Source organism: Gopherus flavomarginatus, chromosome 8, assembly GCF_025201925.1.
Source record: "Gopherus flavomarginatus isolate rGopFla2 chromosome 8, rGopFla2.mat.asm, whole genome shotgun sequence".
NCBI classification, from domain to species: Eukaryota; Metazoa; Chordata; order Testudines; family Testudinidae; genus Gopherus; species Gopherus flavomarginatus.
Window position 1 is genome coordinate 7,186,697 of NC_066624.1, and position 21,407 is coordinate 7,208,103.

General features: G+C 43.9%; 1 protein-coding gene across 5 annotated transcripts in view; it reads right to left on the reverse strand.

The window, feature by feature from the left end:
• Nucleotides 1-21,407, reverse strand: part of ATP11C (ATPase phospholipid transporting 11C) — a 113,184-nt gene that overhangs the window by 56,134 nt on the left and 35,643 nt on the right. For 4 of the 5 annotated variants that reach the window (XM_050964845.1, XM_050964841.1, XM_050964843.1 and 1 more), the window contains exons 2-3: nt 14,123-14,242; nt 8,092-8,181 (exon numbers count right to left, since the gene is read on the reverse strand). In XM_050964845.1, the coding sequence (XP_050820802.1) occupies nt 8,092-8,181; nt 14,123-14,242 (210 nt within the window). The remainder of the gene's footprint in view (nt 1-8,091; nt 8,182-14,122; nt 14,243-21,407) is intronic. The other variant, XM_050964844.1, reaches the window with a different exon arrangement.

Here is a 21,407-nt window from a genome sequence, read left to right on the forward strand (position 1 = left end):
TCATGGACAAAATGAAACAACAAGAATAAAAAGGTCAGAGGGCTCTGAAAGTGAGATCAGCTGCACTGCCAAATGCTACAGTGGCACACACTGATCGGATTAGCAGCAAAGCGCAGCTGTTTCCCTGCTGCAGTATTAGCTTGAGAGTCAGCAGTACTTGAGCTATAATCCACACCTCTGGATGGATCAGCTAAATGGAGTATAAACCACCACTTGACCTGTGGGAGTGCACGGGAGTTGGGTATGGGCTAACACTCGGTGTATCACGAGCTGACACTGCAGTGAAGATGAGCAAGGAAAGAACATAGGAGGGCAGCTCTGAGACTTTAAACAAACAGTAGGGGGACCGTGGAGAATGGGAACTGTCCATTTCTATTGACCTTCTCATGATTCAGCTCAGTTTTTAGGGTACAGGAAGTGTGTGATCACTGAAACAGGTTCATAACTAGAAGAAATTAAAGGAATCAGAAAAACTAAAACCACAGCAACACCAAGATTTAGCATTCAGCGTTACAGTATTGGTTACATATTCTATGCAGACCCTTTAGTGTTACAGAATAACCAGAGAAGTTTATATTCATTGCTGCTGGTGAGCTTCACCCCTCAGCCCCATCCTAAAATTCCCACGGACCAGTTTCACTTTGGACGTGATGGGGCAAAATCAGACAGCCAAATGGAGCTTGGAGTTCAGACCAAACTAGTTCTGGAATGAGAGACAAATCGATCTGAGCATATTGTGCAGCTCCCTAGCTGCCAGGGACCATAATCTCCAATACAGATCCCCCAGAGAGGGCCTAAAAATGACAGGGGGCTGGGGGGAAGCATACTTGGACAGACCACTGTATTGCACTCACACAGATCCCAAACTGGCATACAGGAAGTGTGTCAATCTACTTCAGGAATCCAACCGATTGTGGTGGGGGTTGAGGCAGGAATACAGATAGAGGCAGACATACTGAGTAATAGAGGAGAGGGAAAGCACAAGGAAAGTTTACCAGAAATGCCTTGTATTCATATAAACAAAAGGCTTTTGTTTTGCAACATTTATTGGTGTTTCACTGGAGCACTCATGAACAATAGAATCTGTATGTGCTGTTTTCAGTTCTTTGTAAAAAGCTACCTTGTGCACAAAACGTTTCTTATCTGTCCCTAGGAGGCTGTTTTGAGATAGTTAGCACATATTAATCCCTGGAAATGGCCTCACACTGTGATTTTTGCACTGCTTTATGCAAAAACACCACTAACAGAGCACAGAGTCAGAAAGTGTCCCATTTTTAAGAAGCCAAATTCATACTACATTCAAGTATTTACATTTAACAGTGGTAAATCCTAGGTGGCTAGGGACTTTCAGAGATGGCAGCACTCAGCTCTGTATGCAAGCACTGCACGGGTGAGCTCCAATTGGGTATTTGCATGCACACGTGGCCAGTTATGCATCTAAGGTATGTCTGCACAGCAAAAGCGATGTATGGACCTGCTCACTTCGTTAGCCTGAATCCAGCTAGCCCAGGTAAAAATTGTAGGGAAGATAACACAGCATGGGCTAGTAAGCCGAGTGTGTACTTAGGAGCTGTGACAGGATTGTACTACCTGTGCTGAAGACAATGCTGTGCTGTCTTCACTGCTTCTGTTACCTGCACTAGCTGGATTCAAGTAGCTCAGGTAGACAAGCCTGAGCACAGTTTTTACTGTGTAGACAGGCTCTAAATGACCAGTTTTATGAAACAGCTCATCCTCCTATCACAGAGTTAATTTTCAAGGTCTGCCTGCCCCCAGGCACAACGGTGTCGTTTTTAGTAAAACTGAGGCCATGTGAGGTAAAGCTTAGCACGATACATTTATGTGTTCATTCTGCCATTCCCACAGCCCCCTACCGTAAAACCTCAGAGAGACAAACACTTCGGGAATGGAGGTTGTTTGTAACTCAGAAATGTTCGTAACTCTGAACAAAACGTTGTGGTTGCTCTTTCAGAAGTTTACAACTGAACATTGAATTAATAAAGCTTTGAAACTTTACTATGCAGAAGATAAATGCTGCCCTCCCTTTATTTTAGTAGTTTACATTGAACACAGTCTGGTCCTGTATTTGCTTTTTTCTGTTTGTTTGTTTGATCTCTACTGCTGCCTGATTGCGAACTTCTGATTGGAAATGAGGTGTGTGGTTGACTGGTCAGTTTGTAACTCTGAGGCTCGACTGTGCCAAGAGAGTTTGCCATGATGCATACATGAGAGTATTCTGGGCATATTTTTGTTCATATAGATCAGGAGTGGGCAAACTTTTTGGCCTGAGAGCCACATCTGGGAATAGAAATTGTATGGCGAGCCATGAATGCTCACAAAATTGGGGTTGGAGTTGGGGAGGGCTGTGGTTGGGGCCATAAATGAGGAGTTCAGGGTGTGGAAGGGGGTTCTGGGCTGGGATCAAGAGGTTTGGAGGGTGGGGAATCAGGGCTGGGGCAGGGGTTGAGGCACTGGGGGAAGCTTAGGGGTGTAGGCTCTGGGCAGTGCTTACCTCAAGCAGGAACATGTCCCTGCTCTGGATCCTACGCACAGGGGCGGCCAGGGGGCTCAGCTCTGCATGCTGCCCCATCCGCAGGCACTGCCCCTGCAGCTCCCATTGGCTGCAGTTCCCAGCCAATGGGAGCCGCAGAGGCAGCATTCAGAGTGGAGCCCGCTGGCTGCCCCTATATGTAGGAGCCAGAGAGAGGCCAGGCTGCTGCTTCTGGGAGCTGTGCGGAGTGGCCCCTGACCCTGCTCCCCGGCTGGAGCACCGGAGTGCGGCAAGCCCCAGACCCTGCTCCACAGCAGGAGCTCAAAGACTGGATTAAAATAGTTAATGGGCCAGATCTGGCCCGCGCTGTAGATTGCCCACCCTTGATGTAGATACTTCTTATGGGAATTTCCATATACATCCCTTGCACTATAGTCTTCTCTTTTGTGAAACTCACAGGCAACTTTTGAGATTAACACAGCAAAATAGAGATAGAAACAATTTCATAGTATGCTTCAGCTAAGACACTTGCCTTATAACAAGGATCCAACAAGCAGCAGGTAGCTCAACCTGCATCTGTATTTAGACCAGGACTACAGCAGCATACTCTGAGTTCATTTTAAAGTAACTGAGTCCTGCTAGCATATGAAGGTTTTTGTTCATCTGTTGTTTCTACCCAACTGAATTCCATGATTCAGGAAGCACCAGACCATTCCCTGTCACTCAAAAGTATGTTCCAGCTCCTAAGCTGCCTATCTCCTTCATTTCCCCATTTTGGTAAAAAGGTGCTGACTATACTTATCCAAACTCAGCTTTATTTGCAGGGAGTTAAGTTGCTTCAGAGAAGCAAGTGTCTAGATAACAGTTTCAGTAAATTAACCCAGTGGATGCCATACTAATCAATCAAGCAACCAACTAAAAGGTATTTTCATGAACATCTATTTCATGTGTGCTTTCAAGCAAAGACACATTCCCTCCCCAACATGGACTTGACCCTGAGCCACTGAAGTCAATGAACTTTTGGACACAAGGCCTACGTGGGAGCAGGATCAACCCCAACACAGGACTGAATTCAACATACAATTCCTTTGCACTCCTCACTCAAGAGTCTGCTGAACCCTTCACTTATAAGGAAACACTTTAGGGCAAGTCCGTTAATTTAGCATACGTTAACTTGATTGACACCAACATTTCAGCCATAAATGGCATTTCTCAAGGTAGCCCCTTGATATTTTAAATGAATGGAATGGCCCTAAGTGCTTATTAAAGATAAGTGAAATCTTCAGTATTTCCAGAAAGAAAAGTGCCTGGCAGGTGTCTGTTAGTGACCTGTATCAGGTGTGGTTTTTATCTCTAATTCAATTTGTGGATAGTTTTCTGACTTTAAACATGATCACAGTACTTGGAATAAAAACAGAAAACAAGAAAAATGCTCTTTAATCCATCTGCATATGATCGATTTCATAGATAGAGCCCTAGGTCTATGTCTAAAATGGGTACGCAACTGAACTGCCAGGAAATTTGTCATCACCCCCCAGCTAGGTGACTAGGTTCAGTAAGGTAACAAAATCAGTTATTCCAGTCTCCCCGAACTCCATTAAGAGGGGCAGAAGATCAGATGTAATACTGTGACTTCAGACTATTAAGTATGCTGAAGGGACATCTTGAACTTTAGCACATTCCTTCAGTACATACACGGGCCAAGTTTACTTCTGACATACTGGAGTGGTGCATCTCCATTGGATTTTATTGGCATCAGCTAAGCCCGGAAGTGAGTTTGCCCCTTTGTGTAAAACAGGCAACATTATGCATAGTCTACAGGAAGTATGTTGAGATCACCTATTTCTGCAGCAGTGATGGAAATCTTTATGGTTGAAGCAGAGTATTATGCTTTATAACAATTTACTAGGCATCCAATTTTGTTAAGCTGTAGCATAGCATCTGGCTTTTAAGCATCTGGCTAAGTGACCAAGGGGAGACAGCAAACATAGGAATTTGAGACAGAGTTTCTAAGCGGAAGAATAAAAATCACCCTGGTTCGAAAAGGCCCCATTGCCGGTACCAGCACTGCTCCTGACTTTGCCACCTGCACCTGTGTCCAGACAAAGAACCTGCCTTTACCCAGGTCCTGGTGTGGGTTTGCAGAGACTGTAGTCTGCATTTCCCTAATACAAAAAGTCAGGCTGGGGAGATCACTCAGGGTGAGAGGTGCCTACTCATGAGGCAGGTAGGAGAGATACAGGAGGAGGTGGCTAGGCTGAGGAGCATCCATTCACACGAGGAATTTATTGTAAATATACCTATGGAGACCTCCAAGATGGAGGAAGAAATCCAGCTGGAGAGGATTGCAATAGCACCATCGGGGAGGAATACTGGTACAGAAGGGAACAGCTTCTTCAGGAAGGATTAGCAGGGGGAAGAAAGAAGAGGAATAGCAAAGATGTATTATACGTGCACTGAGGTTGAGATAGAAGTGGAAAACAGACCTGTTGCAGGTCTCTGGGTAAGAATAAAAGGGATAAAAAACAAGGGGATGTCATGGTAGGGATCTATTATCCACCCAACCAGGAGGAAGCCGTGGAAGGATCTTTTTGTAAACAGCTAATCAAACCATTGAAAACACAGTACTTGGTGGTGATGGGGGACTTCAACTATCCAGACATCTGTTGGGAAAATAAGACAGCAGGGCACAGATTATCCCACAAGTTCTTGGAATGCACTTCTTATTATAGGAGGTGGAGAAAGTGACTAGTGGAGAGGTTGTTCTAGACTTGATTCTGACCAATAGGGAACTTGGGTTGGGAATTTGAAGGTGGAAGGCAGCCTGAGTGGAAGTGACCATGAAATGGTAGAGTTCATGATTCTAAGGAGTGGCAGGAGGAAAAACAGCAGAATAAAGACAATAGACCTCAGCAAACTCAAAAAATTGGTAGGTAAAATCCTCTGGGAAGCAACTCTGTGGGGAGGGGTCAGGAGAGTTGGCAATTTTTAAAGAGATATTATTAAAAGCACAAGAGCCAACAATCCCAGGGTGTAGGAAAGATAGGAAGAATAGTAAGAAACCACCCTGCATTAACCAGGAGATCTTCAACGACCTGAAATTCAAAAAACAGTCATACAAAAAAAGTGGAAACTGGGTCAAATTACAAAATTATATATCTACTACATATAATAAAAACACCACCACAAGCATGTAGGAATAAAAATAGAAAGGCCACGGCATAAAATGAGATTAAACTAACTAGGGACAAAAGAGTAACAATAAAACACTTTACAAATACATTAAAAGCAACGGGAAAACCAAGGACAGAGTAGGCAAAGAGAAGACTGAGGGGGACATGAAAACAGTCTTCAAGTATGAAAAAGCCTGGGATAGCTCAGCGGTTTGAGCAGTGGCCTGCTAAACCCAGGGTTGTGAGTTCAATCCTTGAGAGGGGCCACTTAGGGATCTGGGGCAAAATCAGTACTTGCTCCTGCTAGTGAAGGCCAGGGGGCTGGACTTGATGACCTTTCAAGGTCCCTTCCAGTTCTAAGAGATAGGATCTCTCCATTTATTTATTAAAGAGGAAGATGATAAATTGTCCTCCTTAACCACTGAAGACATGATAAGCAGTAAATCTTTAACTGCAGCAAGAGAAATTTAGGATAGTTATTAGGAAAAAACTTCCTAGCTGTAAGGGTAGTTAAGCCCTGGAACAAATTACCTAGGGAGGCTGTAGAATCTCTGTCACTGGTGGTTTTCAAGACCAGGTTAGATAAACACCTGTCAGATATGGTCTGGATCAGGGGTGGCCAACTGGTGGCTCCAGAGCGACATGCAGCTCTTCAGAGGTTAATATTTAAGTCCTTGTACAGGCATCGACTCCAGGGCTGGAGCTACAGGAACCAACTTTCCAGTGTGCTGGGGGGTGCTCACTGCTCAATCCCTGGCTCTGCCACAGGCCCTGCCCCCACTCCACCCCTTCCCACGCCCTCCCCTGAGCCTGCCAAGCCCTCTCTCCTCCCCCTCCGAGCCTCCCGCACACCACGAAACAACTGATTGGGAGGTGTGGGATGGAGCAAGAGGTGCTGATCGGCAGGGCTGCCAGTGGGCAGGAGGACATATTACTGTGGCTCTTTGGCAATGTACATTGGTAAATTCTGGCTCCTTCTCAGGCTCAGGTTGGCCACTCCTGGTCTAGATAATACTTAGATCCTGTCTCAGTGCAGGGTACTGGTCTAGATGACCTACTGAGGTCCCTTCCAGTCTACATTTCTATGATTCTCTATATAATATTAATAAAAGTGAAGCATAGAGCTATTAATCAGCTTAATCCCTCAGAGGACGCCTTTATTGCAGACTACCATATTGAACAGATCTAAGACTTCATTTACCAAATGAGTAGGCTGAAGTTTTGCCTGTCTGGTTTGACTTAACCAGTCAGTTGAGTATTATTTAAAAACCCCAATTTCAGCTATTAAAAAAAAAAAAAAAAAAGAGGGAAATATACTTTGCTGTGTTTCATCCAAATTGTACTAAAAAAGCAAAACAAACAAACAAAAAAAAGACCTTTGTTTTGCAAATATATTTTGGGAACTTCTCTGATTTTTCAGCTGATATAACAGAAAATGAACATTCATATCTACCAACATTTCCCCTAATCCCAAGATCAATGCCCTCTTTACATAGAAAATCAGCATGGAAAAAAGACCATCTTATTACATCATGTGTATGTCTGTAATTTAGTATGCATAAAATCTCTCTACAAAAAAATAAAAATAAAAAACAAAAAACACTCCTACACAGATTCACACTTAATAAATGTTCATCTGAATATAAAAAAAATCCAAATGATACACTGTGCACCTCTTCTGTTTTTTTTTTTTTAAACTCTACACAAACTATAATATCACCAGGCTGCTTATTATATAGGAGAAAAATGAATGGTTAGATGGGAGAAGCAAAGAGTACGAAAAAGCTAGGTTTCAATCCTGCAGCCGTTAACATATATGTTTTACTCACACCGGGTATGTCTACATAGGAGATGGAGGTGGAATTTCCAGTTTCAAGGAAAGATACCAACATTAGATCTGACTGAGCTCTGGCACTAAAATAAATGTGTAACTACAGGGGTATGAACATTAGGAGGTGCTAGACTTCCTACGTATGATCTCATCTGAGACCCTAGGAATGTATTTGAGCCGCTAGCCCCTCCCTCTGTGGCAGCTACATTTCTACTGTTAGCATGTTGCTTGATTACAACTAGCATGAACATGACTCCTCAAGATGGAAATTATACCTTCCAGCCCCAATGTAGACATATTTATGCGAGTGATCTCGTGGTGCTTATGGCCTTACTTGGGCCCTTAAATTGTAACAATAGTCATCACACTATGGTCTGAGATGGCCCCAGAAATGTTACTAGTGACGATATTTTGAATGCGTGTGCGGGAGACAAAACATAGCTACTAATAAAAGATTTCATAAGCCCCAGTAAAGAGCCAGTCTTCAGTCTCGGTCCTTTATCAAGTTGCATTTAAAGCTTTGAACAATCAGTTTAAAAAAAAAAAAAAAAAAAACAGTAATTCTTGCATCATTTCTATTTAAAAAGTGCCCTTACCTGCACAAGGAAAATGATAAGGAAATAAAAGTTGGCAATTCTTCTAAACTGTTCAAAAAGATTCTTCGGGAGAAAATTCCAGACAGTGTACTACAAGGTGAAAGAACAGAGAGATAAGCTGCGCAAATAATACCAGCACACAAATGTTCAGAATGTCAATAGAACCAAAGATCGACAACCGTCAGGAAGCTACATTTACCCAGGGATTGAGAGTTAAAGAAAGGGAACTTATGTTTAGAATCTTAAGAAATAAGATTTCATTAAAAATAAACAAATAAATAAATAAATGGTTAAGTAGTTATATTGGACAGATGGATCCCTGGTATAAATTTCACAGATGTTATACCCAGGATAGATTTGGCCCAGGAGTGTTCTCTTCTTATTGGACCTCTTCAAAAACTCACAATAGCATTAAGCAATTTTAATGGTATACTCTCAGTGTACTTTTAACCTGCCTGTCACCATCGTATCTAGGCTCATTAGCATCAAATATTGAGAGTAAGGGAGCACTTTGTGAGTAGCTGTTACATGAATGCACAGGGGGAAAACAATCAAGGAGTCTTCCTCTGTTGTTTCTCTCACAAAGAGAGCAGACATCACCGAGGTCATACGCTCTGTGGCACAGGGAGAAAAGATTCGTAACCCTTCTCCAGTCCTTGTGCAATGCATAAAGAGGGCTGGCAGAGCAGCAGAAAAGTGCCCTAAAAGCCCTGGATCCAGCCAAGGGAGAACTCCCTCTGGGCAAGGGTTGAAGAAAACAGCTCCAGGTTGCCTTTCTAAACTCAGCATAGGAAACACAGGGTGTGATGCTGGCAGCAGGACTGCATCAAAGAACACTGCTGTGGAGGGTCTGGGCAGCACTGCCACCGGTAGGGAACAGGCTGCTATAACTCGGACAGGTCTGCAGATCTGTCAGAATTATTCTGGGGCCACTTTGACCCCTGAAGAATTGGGAGGCCACAAAGATGCTTTACAACTCCGCTGAGTGGATATCTGGGGCCTTGCGGGTCTGTTTTCTAGCGGAGAGGAAATCTGTGCTGCAGAGCGTGGATATATTCTAAGATTAACGCCCATACACCTGTCCCAAAATAAGACGGTCAAACAGCATGCAGGACACCGCCTCCTTTCAGGACTCTCAAATCAACTTCAATGCCTGGTTCACAGAGAGCAGCAAAACTCTCCTGCCGCTTACACAGCTTCCAACCCCACCCCTGAGACAACTGTTTCTACACAGAGACCTCACTAACAAAAACAACAGCTCCACCACCATGTGTCTGCCTAAGACCGACTGACTGCTTGCACATTAAGAAAGAACTTGGAACTCTATCTCTAAGAGTGCCACCAGCAGGTTAAATCCAACTTACCCCCTGGGCTATGAATTCCAGTCTGCATCTCTTATAGGTGCGACATACAGAGTCTCGCCCTGTACTCCGCAACAAAGCTACTTGAATTCTCCATCACAACTGGGAAGGTGGATAAGGAAATTCTGCAGCAGATCTGGATAAATTCCAGAATGGAAGTTTTATCTGAATTAAATACGAACGAGGACACTGTTCCCTCAGAGGGATTTATTTTATATTAAATTCAGCTCGTTTTTCAGCTGACCTTAAGTTTTGGATTGTGTATGTGTTGCAAGTTTTCGCACGGATAATGGTCACAGCATGGTAGAAGTTGGTGGGCGAAGAGAGAAGAGGAATGGAGGTTTTCATAGCTGGGTGGGCAGCTACTGGGCCTTTCGGACCACGGAAGTAGCTTGGCACTGTAGGATACAGACAGTAGCAGATGTTGCTACTAGAACATCAGCAGTGAAACAGTTAAAGGAGCATCTGCAGTGTGCCTTATTGTCACACAACAGAAGAGACAGGTGGCCTACATCTAGGGTGACCAGATGTCCCAATTTTGGAGCTGTGTCTTATATAGGCGCCTACTCCCCCTGTCCCGTCCTAATTTTTCACACTTGCTGTCTGATCACCCTATCTACATCTACTAGGTCAGTGGAAAAATTAAACCCACACTCCGGACCACATGTTGTCCTTTATCCATCCACGCCCCTCCTCTCCCCTCATGTCAAGTGAATCACATGGTCCCTCCTTTGGGCAATAACTTCCCTGCAATTGCACTCCTGTCTGAAGTAAGTGTGAGCCCAAATAACATCCTCATAAAAGGCTGCACTGTGATAGGACTGCAGCCCCCGAGACCCACATTGGGACTGAAGACAGATATGTGCGCAGACTGACAACCACCAGATTAAATTGTTTGTTGCCCGACCTTGAGTACAAGGTTATTGCTTAGAAAAACTCAGTGAACTCAGAATTAAACTGGTTCAACAGAACAAATCTAGCTCTGACAGAACATAAAACTCTGGAGCTAAAAGCTTGGGTACGGAACAGACTGGGGGAAACTTCCGGGACTCTGCTAAAAAGTCAATATTTGCACCCTCATTACAATTCCTTCCCACAGAAAAGCCTAAGAAGCTGTTTGACTCCTATACTGCACTTCCTTTCCACATGTACGAGCAGTGCCAATTGTGCAATTAAGTTGAGAAAATATCCACTTGTCTTCTGCCCCTCCCTCCCCAAATCCATTTCCCCCCCCTCTACTTTTTTTTTTTTTATTGGGCCTTTGTAGCTTGCAGGTGGAAACAAACAGTTTATGAAATCAGCAGTAGCACAGAACTCTGCTTCTCCAATTGCTCTGGGAGACAGAATCACAGCAAAAAAAAAAAAAAAAAAACTTGTCAAGATTTCATTGCAGGTCTGTTTCATCTTATGCTGGGGTTACGTTTCGCGGTCAGCGCGTCAAGCGAAAACCGCGTATAGTCAAAATTACACTGAGTGTAATGGCGGGTAGAATTGCCCACACTACAGGAACACTATTTAAATTGTTATTTTTCTCTTTTTGAGAACAAGCCAATAGTCTCATGAACACCTGCAGTGAGAGGCGACTGTGTTATGCCAGCGGTAGGCAACCTATGGCGAGCTGATTTTCAGTGGCACTCACACTGCCCGGGTCCTGCCCACTGGTCTGGGGGACTCTGCATTTTAATTTAATTTTAAATGAAGCTTCTTAAACATTTTAAAAACCTTATTTACTTTACATACAACAATAGTGTAGTTATATATTATAGACTTATACAAAGAGACCTTCTAAAAACATTAAAATGTATGACTGGCATGTGAAACCTTAAATTAGAGTGAATACATGAAGACTCAGCGCACCACTTCTGAAAGGTTGCAGACTCCTGTGTAATGCTCATTAGAAGGTGGGGATCCATATTTCCATATTACGTACAATAGTTTTAGCAATACAGATTGAAAGCAGTCATCATGCATCAGGCAACACTGAAGCAGGAGGGAAGAGAAGGTTATCAATGTTGATGTCTTATATCTTGCAAGTTACCAGAGCTGCAGAGGAACGCATTATTCAGGAAGTGCCCTCAGTCCAGTTGTGCTATTTTGCCACTGGACATGAACATCAGAACTGCAAGTCCTGGAATTTAGACTCCTGTCATTTTCAATCCCTGGCTCCTTTGACAGACTATGGTCTAGATGTATCCCTTGCTAGTTTGCTGAAGACATGCAGTAGTGCTGGATCCTGAAGTCCTCTCACATGGGAGTGGATCCATTAAAAAAAAGTAATAATAATAATAATAATAATAATATAATCACTGTAGCTATTCGTGTGTTTAAGGGCTATAGGATAAGATTCACAGTAAATATATCTAGGGTTATTAGTGCCATTACTGGATTTGTGCTAAGCAACAAAAGGCTTCAGTCCTATGGTATCATGGCCCTTTAACTAAAGTTACCAGGCCTAGAGCCTCCCTTCATTGATCAAAGCCACTAAAAGGGCTCCTCAACTATGTAGCTTTAAGTTCTCTTTGTGTTCCTGACTTAGCAAGCGTCAAGATCTGGCCCACTGGGCTTTTACACTTCAGTAACACAATTACACATCGATATGCAACAGAACTTCACGTTCCTTCTTCTAACTTTACACTTTAAATTCTGGCTTTCTTCATTGACTTATAAACTAGAGTACTGTCTGGATTTTAATTTAGAAAAAAAAAATCAAATGGATTCCCAAGTTGACACCCTGTCCTCCCTCCATAAACAACTGGAGGAGGTTAGGGGAAATAGTACAAAAATCAATAGGATTCCCGCCTGTAAACAGCTTTTAGTGCTGCATGCCACACATCAAAAGGAAACAATGCTCAAATAATGAAACTTTTCTCTCAGCTGTGAAGATAACCCCTTAAAATCTTGAGACCCCATGCTTTCACTTTTCTCACTTAAAAAAAAAAAAAAAAAAAAAAATCAAAGGAACGGCACACATGTTTTCTATTGGAACATGGCCTGGTTGCCCTGCTTGCAATTTGGTTTCTCATTTTTTTTTAGGGGGTGAGAAAGCGAGATCACTGGATCATTTGTTTTGGAAAAATCAACAACACCACCAACTTCAAAAGTAAGTTTAAGAAACAAAAACAGGTCAAATAAATGTGTCCTTTGAAAAAAACAACAAGTCCCTTTTCTCAGAGTCGTACTCACATCATTAATGATACTTGTGCACAGATAATAAACAAACAATAAAGACCCATGTCCACATTAGCTTCATTTTAAACATTGAGGGGCAGGCATGGACTCTTCCTTCCCAAATATAAAAAAGGTCAAAAAATCAATAGGAAAATAACTTCACAAAAAAATCCATGAAGTTCTACACAAGATTAGTGTTTTTTAAATAATTCAACTATTCACTGAAGAAAAATTAAAAAAAAAACAAAAACACAAATGGATATTCCCCAATGGCACAATCTTGCAGACCTAATACGATAAAGTCAAATGGAGTTTTACCTAGGTCAGCCTGCAGGAGACTGGTCCCTAGCACAAAGTCAGTTCTGGTTCTAATGCAGACAGCAAAAGGACATACATTTGAATTGTTTAGAGCAGAAAAAAAAATGCGCCCACTGTAACCTTTAAATCATAAGTACAGTATGACTGAAGTCTGTAACTATATACTGGGCATCCCCAAACCCACCTTAGTAACAAGCTAAATATACAGTCACCCAACTAGCTTAACAATAGCTGATGCCAGCTGTCTGACATTGTATTTCAATTTTTCCAAGTCTTTTGCAACAGCTTGATAGATGTCAAGGAAGATAGGTGTCATCACATTGTGTTCAGAATAGACAAGTGCTATATTAATAGACTACTGCATGGTTTCCTCTTTATGGGAAAGGCCAAGAGTTAAAAATACACACTGTACTAAGTTATTCTTGTCCCACTTAAAAAAAATACTGTCATGCCTCTAGATATCTGTCCATTTTTTAAATAACCAAACAAATCCCAAATGAAAACATTGTAAGTCACCAATCACATCAGATATTGTCTTGTCTTTATATTTTCGCTCTCCAAACAATGGAGACCCAGAAAACATCAAAGCAGGTACTACTCTTTGTGCCTTAATATTATTCAGCGCACAGAGCGGGAACTCATGTGTGCATTCACACAGTGGGCATTAATAAGGAAGTGTATTACAAACCAGTGGTTTGGTGCAAAATGAGCTTCCAAGCTGCTTTCAGATTGCATCAGGTAGATCATAAATTAGATTCAGAAGGGAGTATCATAATATTCCCAAGTATTATTAACAAATGCAATTCTAACATCATTTGCACATCTCTCCTAAACCTCAGTGGGACATTTTGTGCAAAATTAGAGAGCAGAACATAACATTTCATCCCCAACCTCTCAATAGCGGGGTTCAGAGAGAAGAGTCTCTTTAATACAAGGTATATGATTTTACACTACAACCCACAGTCCTATTAGATTAACAATCTTGGTTATTAAAACTCCTACCACACCGGCAATGGAACAGCTGAACACTGGGGCAATTTCTTCTTGCAAAGAGCATTTTAACTACTCAAGTAAATGTCAGGAACCCATGACTGATGAAATACAATACGGTTGAGGAACAGAAACATGCAAACTTTCCAGCTGATTAAATGACCACAGCTCGCTGATTAAGAGAACCAACTTACCTTGGATGAGACAATTCTATTATCACAGAATTTCTGCTCGACGTAAGCATCGGTTTCTGAAACAGGGCGGTGGCCAACAAACACGGTGCGTGTCCCAACTCGTTTCTCTTCGCCAGCGCACTGTCAGAGACAACAAGGTAAAGGCAAGTTAAGTCCCTGGCTCTCAAGTTCACACATTTCCATGCATGTGTGCAGATAACGAGTTCCACATGCTTCTGATGGCTCCCTCACAGCCTTTCTGAACTTCCATTGTCCTGGGCTCTCCTGTTACAGTGTTGAATGGAATGAATGTAGAGCAGAAGTGATTGTATTCATGGTCTTCCTATCTCACACAAAGGGTAATTATTACCTTTCCAAATACCAGCCGGCCACATTTACACCTTTATCAGTCTTTCCTGGTCCACTACAAATGCCTAAATACATTTGTTAGTCTCTAAGGCCATGTCTACATCTAAAATTTTGCAGCGCTGGTTGTTACAGCTGTATTAGTACAGCTGTATAGGGCCAGCGCTGCAGAGTGGCCACACTTACAGCAACCAGCGCTGCAAGTGGTGTTAGATGTGGCCACACTGCAGCGCTGTTGGGCGGCTTCAAGGGAGGTTCGGGGAACGCGAGAGCAAACCGCGGCGAAGCTGGTCTCCTTTCCCGGTTTGCTCTCGCGTTCCCGGAACCCCCGAACAAGCAGGTCTCCTTCCCTGCGGTTTGCAGGGTGGTTCCGGGAAACGCGAGAGCAAACCGCGGCGAAGCTGGTCTCCTTTCCCGGTTTGCTCTCGCGTTCCCGGAACCACCCAGCAAACCTCAGGGAAGGAGACCTGCTTGCTCGGGGTTCGGGGAACGCGAGAGCAAACCGCGGCGAAGCTGGTCTCCTTTCCCGGTTTGCTCTCGCGTTCCCGGAACCACCCAGCAAACCTCAGGGAAGGAGACCTGCTTGCTCGGGGTTCGGGGAACGCGAGAGCAAACCGGGGAAGGAGACCAGCTTGATTACCAGAGGCTTCCTCAGGTATGCTGGGATACCTGCTTATTCCACGGAGGTCAAGAAAAGCGCTGGTAAGTGTCTATATTTGATTACCAGCGCTGGTGATCCAGCGCTGGATCCTCTACACCCGAGACAAAACGGGAGTACGGCCAGCGCTGCAAACAGGGAGTTGCAGCGCTGGTGGTGCCCTGCAGATGTGTACACCTCCTAATTTGCAGCGCTGTAACTCCCTCACCAGCGCTGCAACTTTCTGATGTAGACAAGCCCTAAGGTGCCACAAGGACTCCTTGTTGTTTTCCCGGAAACAAACTAACAAGGCTACCACTCTGAAACCTAAGGGTATGTCTACATCTACAATTTTGCAGCGCTGGTTGTTACAGCTGTATTAGTACAGCTGTATAGGGCCAGCGCTGCAGAGTGGCCACACTTACAGCAACCAGCGCTGCAAGTGGTGTTAGATGTGGCCACACTGCAGCGCTGTTGGGCGGCTTGCAGGGGGGTTCGGGGAACGCGAGAGCAAACCGCGGGAAAGGAGACCTGCTTGCAGGGGGGTTCGGGGAACGCGAGAGCACACGGCGGGGAAGGAGACCTGCTTGCGGGGAGGTTCAGGGAACGCGAGAGCACACCGCGGGGAAGGAGACCTGCTTGCAGGGGGGTTCGGGGAACGCGAGAGCAAACCGCGGGGAAGGAGACCTGCTTGATTACCAGAGAGGCTTCCTCAGGTATGCTGGGATACCTGCTTATTCCACGGAGGTCAAGAAAAACGCTGGTGAGTGTCTACACCTGATGACCAGCGCTGGATCACCAGCGCTGGATCCTCTACACGCGAGGTTCGACCGGGTGTACGGCCAGCGCTGCAAACAGGGAGTTGCAGCGCTGGTGATGCCCTGCAGATGTGTACACCTCCTAAGTTGCAGCGCTGTAACCCCCTCACCAGCGCTGCAACTTTGTGGTGTAGACAAGGCCTAAGATACGTATGAGAGACAAAGCGAGTGAGGTAATAATCTTTTATTTAACCAACTTCTGTTAGTGAAAGATACAAGCTTTTGAACTTACAAAGAGCTCATTCACTAACAGAAGTTGATCCAATAAAAGATACTGCCTCACCCACCTTGTCTCTATTCTGGAACCAAGGTGGCCACAATAACACTGCAAATAAGATACGTAAGAAAGCAAAAGTTTCCCTCTAGAGCTGAGCATTTCTATTAGTGGCTGGCATCTCTCAAATGGAAATATCTCAATCTGCTTGAGTTGCCTCAAATTGCTACTAAGAAGAAACCTTTCCGCTTTCTGCTTCATGAGGAGGGAAATACCCTTTGAGGGTTTTGTCAGTCATTGCCTGGGGCTCCCCAATGTGAGCTATTTTGAGCTTCTGACCTCTAAACACATCTTTACACCAACCTTGAAATCTCTTCTGATCTGTGGCCGAGCCATTTCTAAACATTTTGATTTGTTGTTTCCTTTTTAATCTTCATATGTTCCGCTAAAACATCATTGCATGACTATCTAAGGGCTGGTGTACACTATGGGGGAAAATCGATCTTAGATACGCAACTTCAGCTACGTGAATAACGTAGCTGAAGTCGAAGTATCTAAGATCGAATTACTCACTGTCCTCACGGTGCGGGATCGATGTCCGCGGCTCCCCCTGTCGATTCCGCGGCTCCCCCTGTCGATTCCGCGGCTCCGTTCGGGTTGGTGGAGTTACGGAATCAATATAAGCGTGTCCGGGGATCGATATATCACGTCTAGATGAGACGCGATATAATCGATCCCCGAGCAATTGATTGCTACCCGCCGATACAGTGGGTAGTGAAGACGTACCCTAAGAAAAATTCTTCTTAGAGCTTGTCTACAGAAACACTTCCATTTGCAGCAAGACTGGGTATAAATCTACTCTGCACACTAGGCACCTGCGTGGCCTCTGTTGCCGGGCACAGAAAGTCCCCATGTGCACATTCATCTACTCATAGAAGCATCTGCAGTGCGCCAAAAAGGCAGGTGTTAGCTGTGTTATTAATGTGTCAGGAAAATTAATTATTTTTCTTCTCGTTTAAGCATTCAGGTGCTCAAGAACATTTCAGCTGGGCGGTGAGCACAGGCAGCCACACACAAAAGGGACCTCTACCATTTCAAAAGGAAAAGGTTTCATTACAGAGATTTTTAGGAAGCAATGCTAATTTTAACTAAAGTCTCAGCAAACAAAAAAATATTGTTTCCAGTCCTTGGAGGTGGAAACCATTGAGGCACGCTGTGGTAGGCATGATGAATGACTGCATCACAAATCTGACATTTTCCATCTGCTGGCAGGGAGGATCATACCCACATCTATGATCTGGGATATCAGGACACTGGAGGGCCAGTCCAACTGGTAGTAACCATCCCACCAAGTCTTGAGTTTGTAATCACTAATCTCAGCATATTTAGGGGTTCTTTTAAAAAGTCACAGCTCCTGGTGTCATGCGATTACAAAAGGAAAGCAGAGATAAAGTATGTTTCTAGCCTTCATGTTTTCAAAGGAAAGATTGAGAACATGGAACTCTGGAAGCTCAAAATCCAGAAGTAAATTAAAAAAAAAAAAAATAAAAATTAAATTTCAGGAGTTTAAAGCCAATCATGATTTTTGAGGCCTGACTTATCTTATTACAATACTGGGTTTTCTCAACACTTCCCTTGTCAGGTCTTTCCGTTCCAGCTTTCAGTATCTCACATTTCCCCTCTAGTTGCACTTCTCTCCCTCTGCCATTCCAACTGAAGTATGTTTTCCTTGACGGCTCTCTGTGCTATTCTCCTCCTCAAACACTGGATTTCCCAGAGACAAACCCAAGTGAATGTGGAAAATCCATTCCGCTCCCAGGCGGTGCAGGAAATTGCTACTGTATAGGAGAACTGCTCAGGTAGTCACCTGCAAAACCCTCCCAAGTAATCTCAGTTTCATGCAGATAGTTGTAGGATTCACGCAATCCCATAGTTGCACTTTAAAGCTCTTCATCGGAGTAGGCAACCTATGGCACGGGTGCTGAAGGCAGCACACGAGCTGATTTTTGGTGGCACTCATGCTGTCCAGGTCCTGGCCACCGGTCCGGGGAGCTCTGCATTTTAATTTAATTTTAAATGAAGCTTCTTAAATATTTTTAAAACCTTATTTACTTTATGTACAACAATAGTTTAGTTATATATTATAGACTTTTAGAAAGAGACCTTCTAGAAACATTAAAATGTATTACTGACACGTGAAACCTTAAATTAGAGTGAATGAAGGAAGACTCGGCACAGCACTTCTGAAAGGATGCTGACCCCTGCTCTACATCAATGCCAAGAGGCTAAAATATGGCAGGCAGGCAGATTTCTTTTTTTAAACCAGAGTGAGATGCTACAAATGAATTATAACCCACTGTCACACCTTAATTAAATCCCCTCGATCGGACAGCCTTCATAGCAAAGAGAACAATAGGACATAGGGTATTTATAAACATGGCAGAGATCCGGGTCAAATGTGAAAAGAATTCCTCTCCTCGTTAAAACAGACCTGTTACACTCACTCCCTACTTCCCCCATTCATGCTCTCTCTCATGCACATTCTCCAAACAAAACCAAACAAAACAAAGAAAACTCTGATGGAAAAAAATTGACCTGGAAGCACAAAAAGACCCCAAAATAATAAAAATTTAAAAAAACCCAAACACATTTCCAGCAGGATATTAGTACTAATTGTTTGCACTGCAGTGGTGCTCTGAGTCCCCAGTCACGATCAGGGCCCCACTGTGATAAGACCTACATAAACCCACAGGAAGGCAGGATCTGCAAAGGAGATTGCAAAATCTTGAGAGCAGAGATGTGCTCCATTGGTCTAGTGGTGAGAACGGCATGAGGAGACAGCCAAACTGATTCCCATTTCATATTCTGCAATATTTGTGCATAAATCAAGATTAAACACTTAAGATTCCCAGTGCCTTACATTTGCTACTGGGAGGAAAAGTCAGAGGGTTAGCTATAACTCAGTGATCATTTTCTTAGGTCTTGTTCACATTTGGAAATTAATCCAGAATAAACCAGGATGTGAATTTAAACTGCAATAGCGATACCAGAATAGCTCCCCACGTGGATGCTCTTATTCCAGAATAGTTTCACGTAATCCGCTTTGAAAGCATATTAAGCTAAACCAGCAAATGGCACTCTTATTCCACACGGAGAGCTATTCTACAATAGCTATTACAGAACAGCTACTGCAGTCAATTTCCAAGTGTAGAGACAAGTCTTGTATTATCTTTAATTTACTCAGTGTTTTAAGTTCTTGAGGGAATATGCAAGTCTTATTAATGCAACAAAGAACGCACTAAAGGTAACGTATGTAAGAGGCAAGGAACCTGAAAGCTCATTTAGTGAGAATACTTGGAAAGCTCTTATACGTTAATCCCAACCTGTCATAAATTACCTTGAGTCAATTCAATAGCAGGAAAAGTGGCTTTTACAATTAATATCTGACAGCTAGATCGATACATTATTACCATACAGATATATACTGGGTATTAGTTTGTATGGGAAGAAAGCAGTAACCTGTAGCCCTCAGAAATTCTTTACTTGAATGGGGAAAGCATTGGATGTGAGTATACTGTTAGGCTGACACATTTGCACTGGCTTCTGATTGGCAGCCACACAACAACTTCCTGGCAGATTAAAAGTGACCATTTTAGAACAAACCACAACAATAATTTCTTAGTTAGGTTCCCATCCTTTCTAAATTCTATCTTGCATGTAAGATTTTCATTCACTGACCACACCACACTGCGAAACTCACAAATTGTATGATCTTGGGAATTCAGTTCCCAGCAGAACTAAGCTTGTAGTTTATCTCTGGGTTCTCCGAGTCTTCCCTTCTTGGTACTTAATGCTACGTATTAGGAAATTTTAAAAAAGGTTGAAAAACATTGTTATGTTCAGAAAAGCAACACCATGTTCTTTAAGGCCGCTTTTCTAAAATAATCTAACAGAGAGCAAGAAGTATCCCAAGCTGTAAACCAGGGCAGCTCCAACTGAAACTAAGACAGGAAGACTAGTTTTCTACTCCCAACAGTGTGACACATTAAAATTAAGTAGCATCTTTGCCCAGAGACTGATGTGCCTACTGGACTCTAAACCAGGGGTGGGCAAACTATGGCTGCATCCAGCCCTTCACACATTTTAATCTGGCCCTCGAGCTCTGGTCAGGGAGCAGGGTCCAGGGCTTGCCCTGCTCTGCACGTGCCAGGCCTCCATGCAGCTCCCAGAAGCAGCAGCAGCATGTCCCCCCTCCACCTCCTATGCATAGTGGCAGCCATGGGACTCCGCACATTGCCCCTGCAGCTCCCATTGTCCAGCAACGACAGCCAATAGGCGCTGCAGAGGTGGAACCTGTGGATGGGGCAGCACGTAGAGCCGCTGAGCAGTGCCTCCACCTAGGAGCTGGAGAAAGGACATGCCACTGCTTCCGGGGGCTGCTTGAGGAAAGTGCCTCCTGAAGCCTGGACCCCTGACACCCTCCTGCACCCCAACCCCTTGCCCCAGCCCTGATCCCCCTCCTGCACTCTCAACTTCTCTGTCCCAGCCTGGAGCACCCTCCTGCACCCCCTAACCCCTCATCCCCAGCCCCACCCCGGAACCCACACCCCCAGCCAAAGCCCTCACCTCCTCCCCAAACCTCAATCCCCAATTTTGTGAGGGGCTCACCACATAATTTCCATACCTGGATGTGCCAAAAAGTTTGCCCACCCCTGTTCTGAACAGTAGGGATTTGCCTGATTCTGCAGAATGCTTTTTTGATGCTGTCAGTGTTTCATGTTGAATGCACCTGTGTTCCCTCTCCGTGATCCCTCATGGGCAATCATTTAAGGTTTCCAGCTCTCAGCCACCACCTCTTGTGGGTGGAGACCTGGGTCTCTCTTCCTCCAGCCTGGAATTTTAAAGCTACAGAGCTCACTGCCTTACATTGCGATGCCCCCAGCAAGGCCCCCAGCACCTGAAAATTGCTCTCCCTCTCAGGGCTATGAGCAGTTATAAGTTGCCACACAGCTGCTTCTAAGCAAGCACCATTATTCTTAAGGCAAATGTGTTACAAAGAAAACATTAAAACCAATACAAGCTCCTCCATATATGCTAAAAGCTCACCAGACATCACCCATCGGTCTTATGGGGTCCTGGTAGGCCAAAGTCTTTCCAACTCTTCCACAAGGGTTGGGGCCTTTGGACAGCAGGTCCTGTCCGTTTGCTGGATCAGAAAGAAGGCCCTGAGTCAGTTTAAACTCAGCCTTTTTACATCAAAAGCCCTTTCTT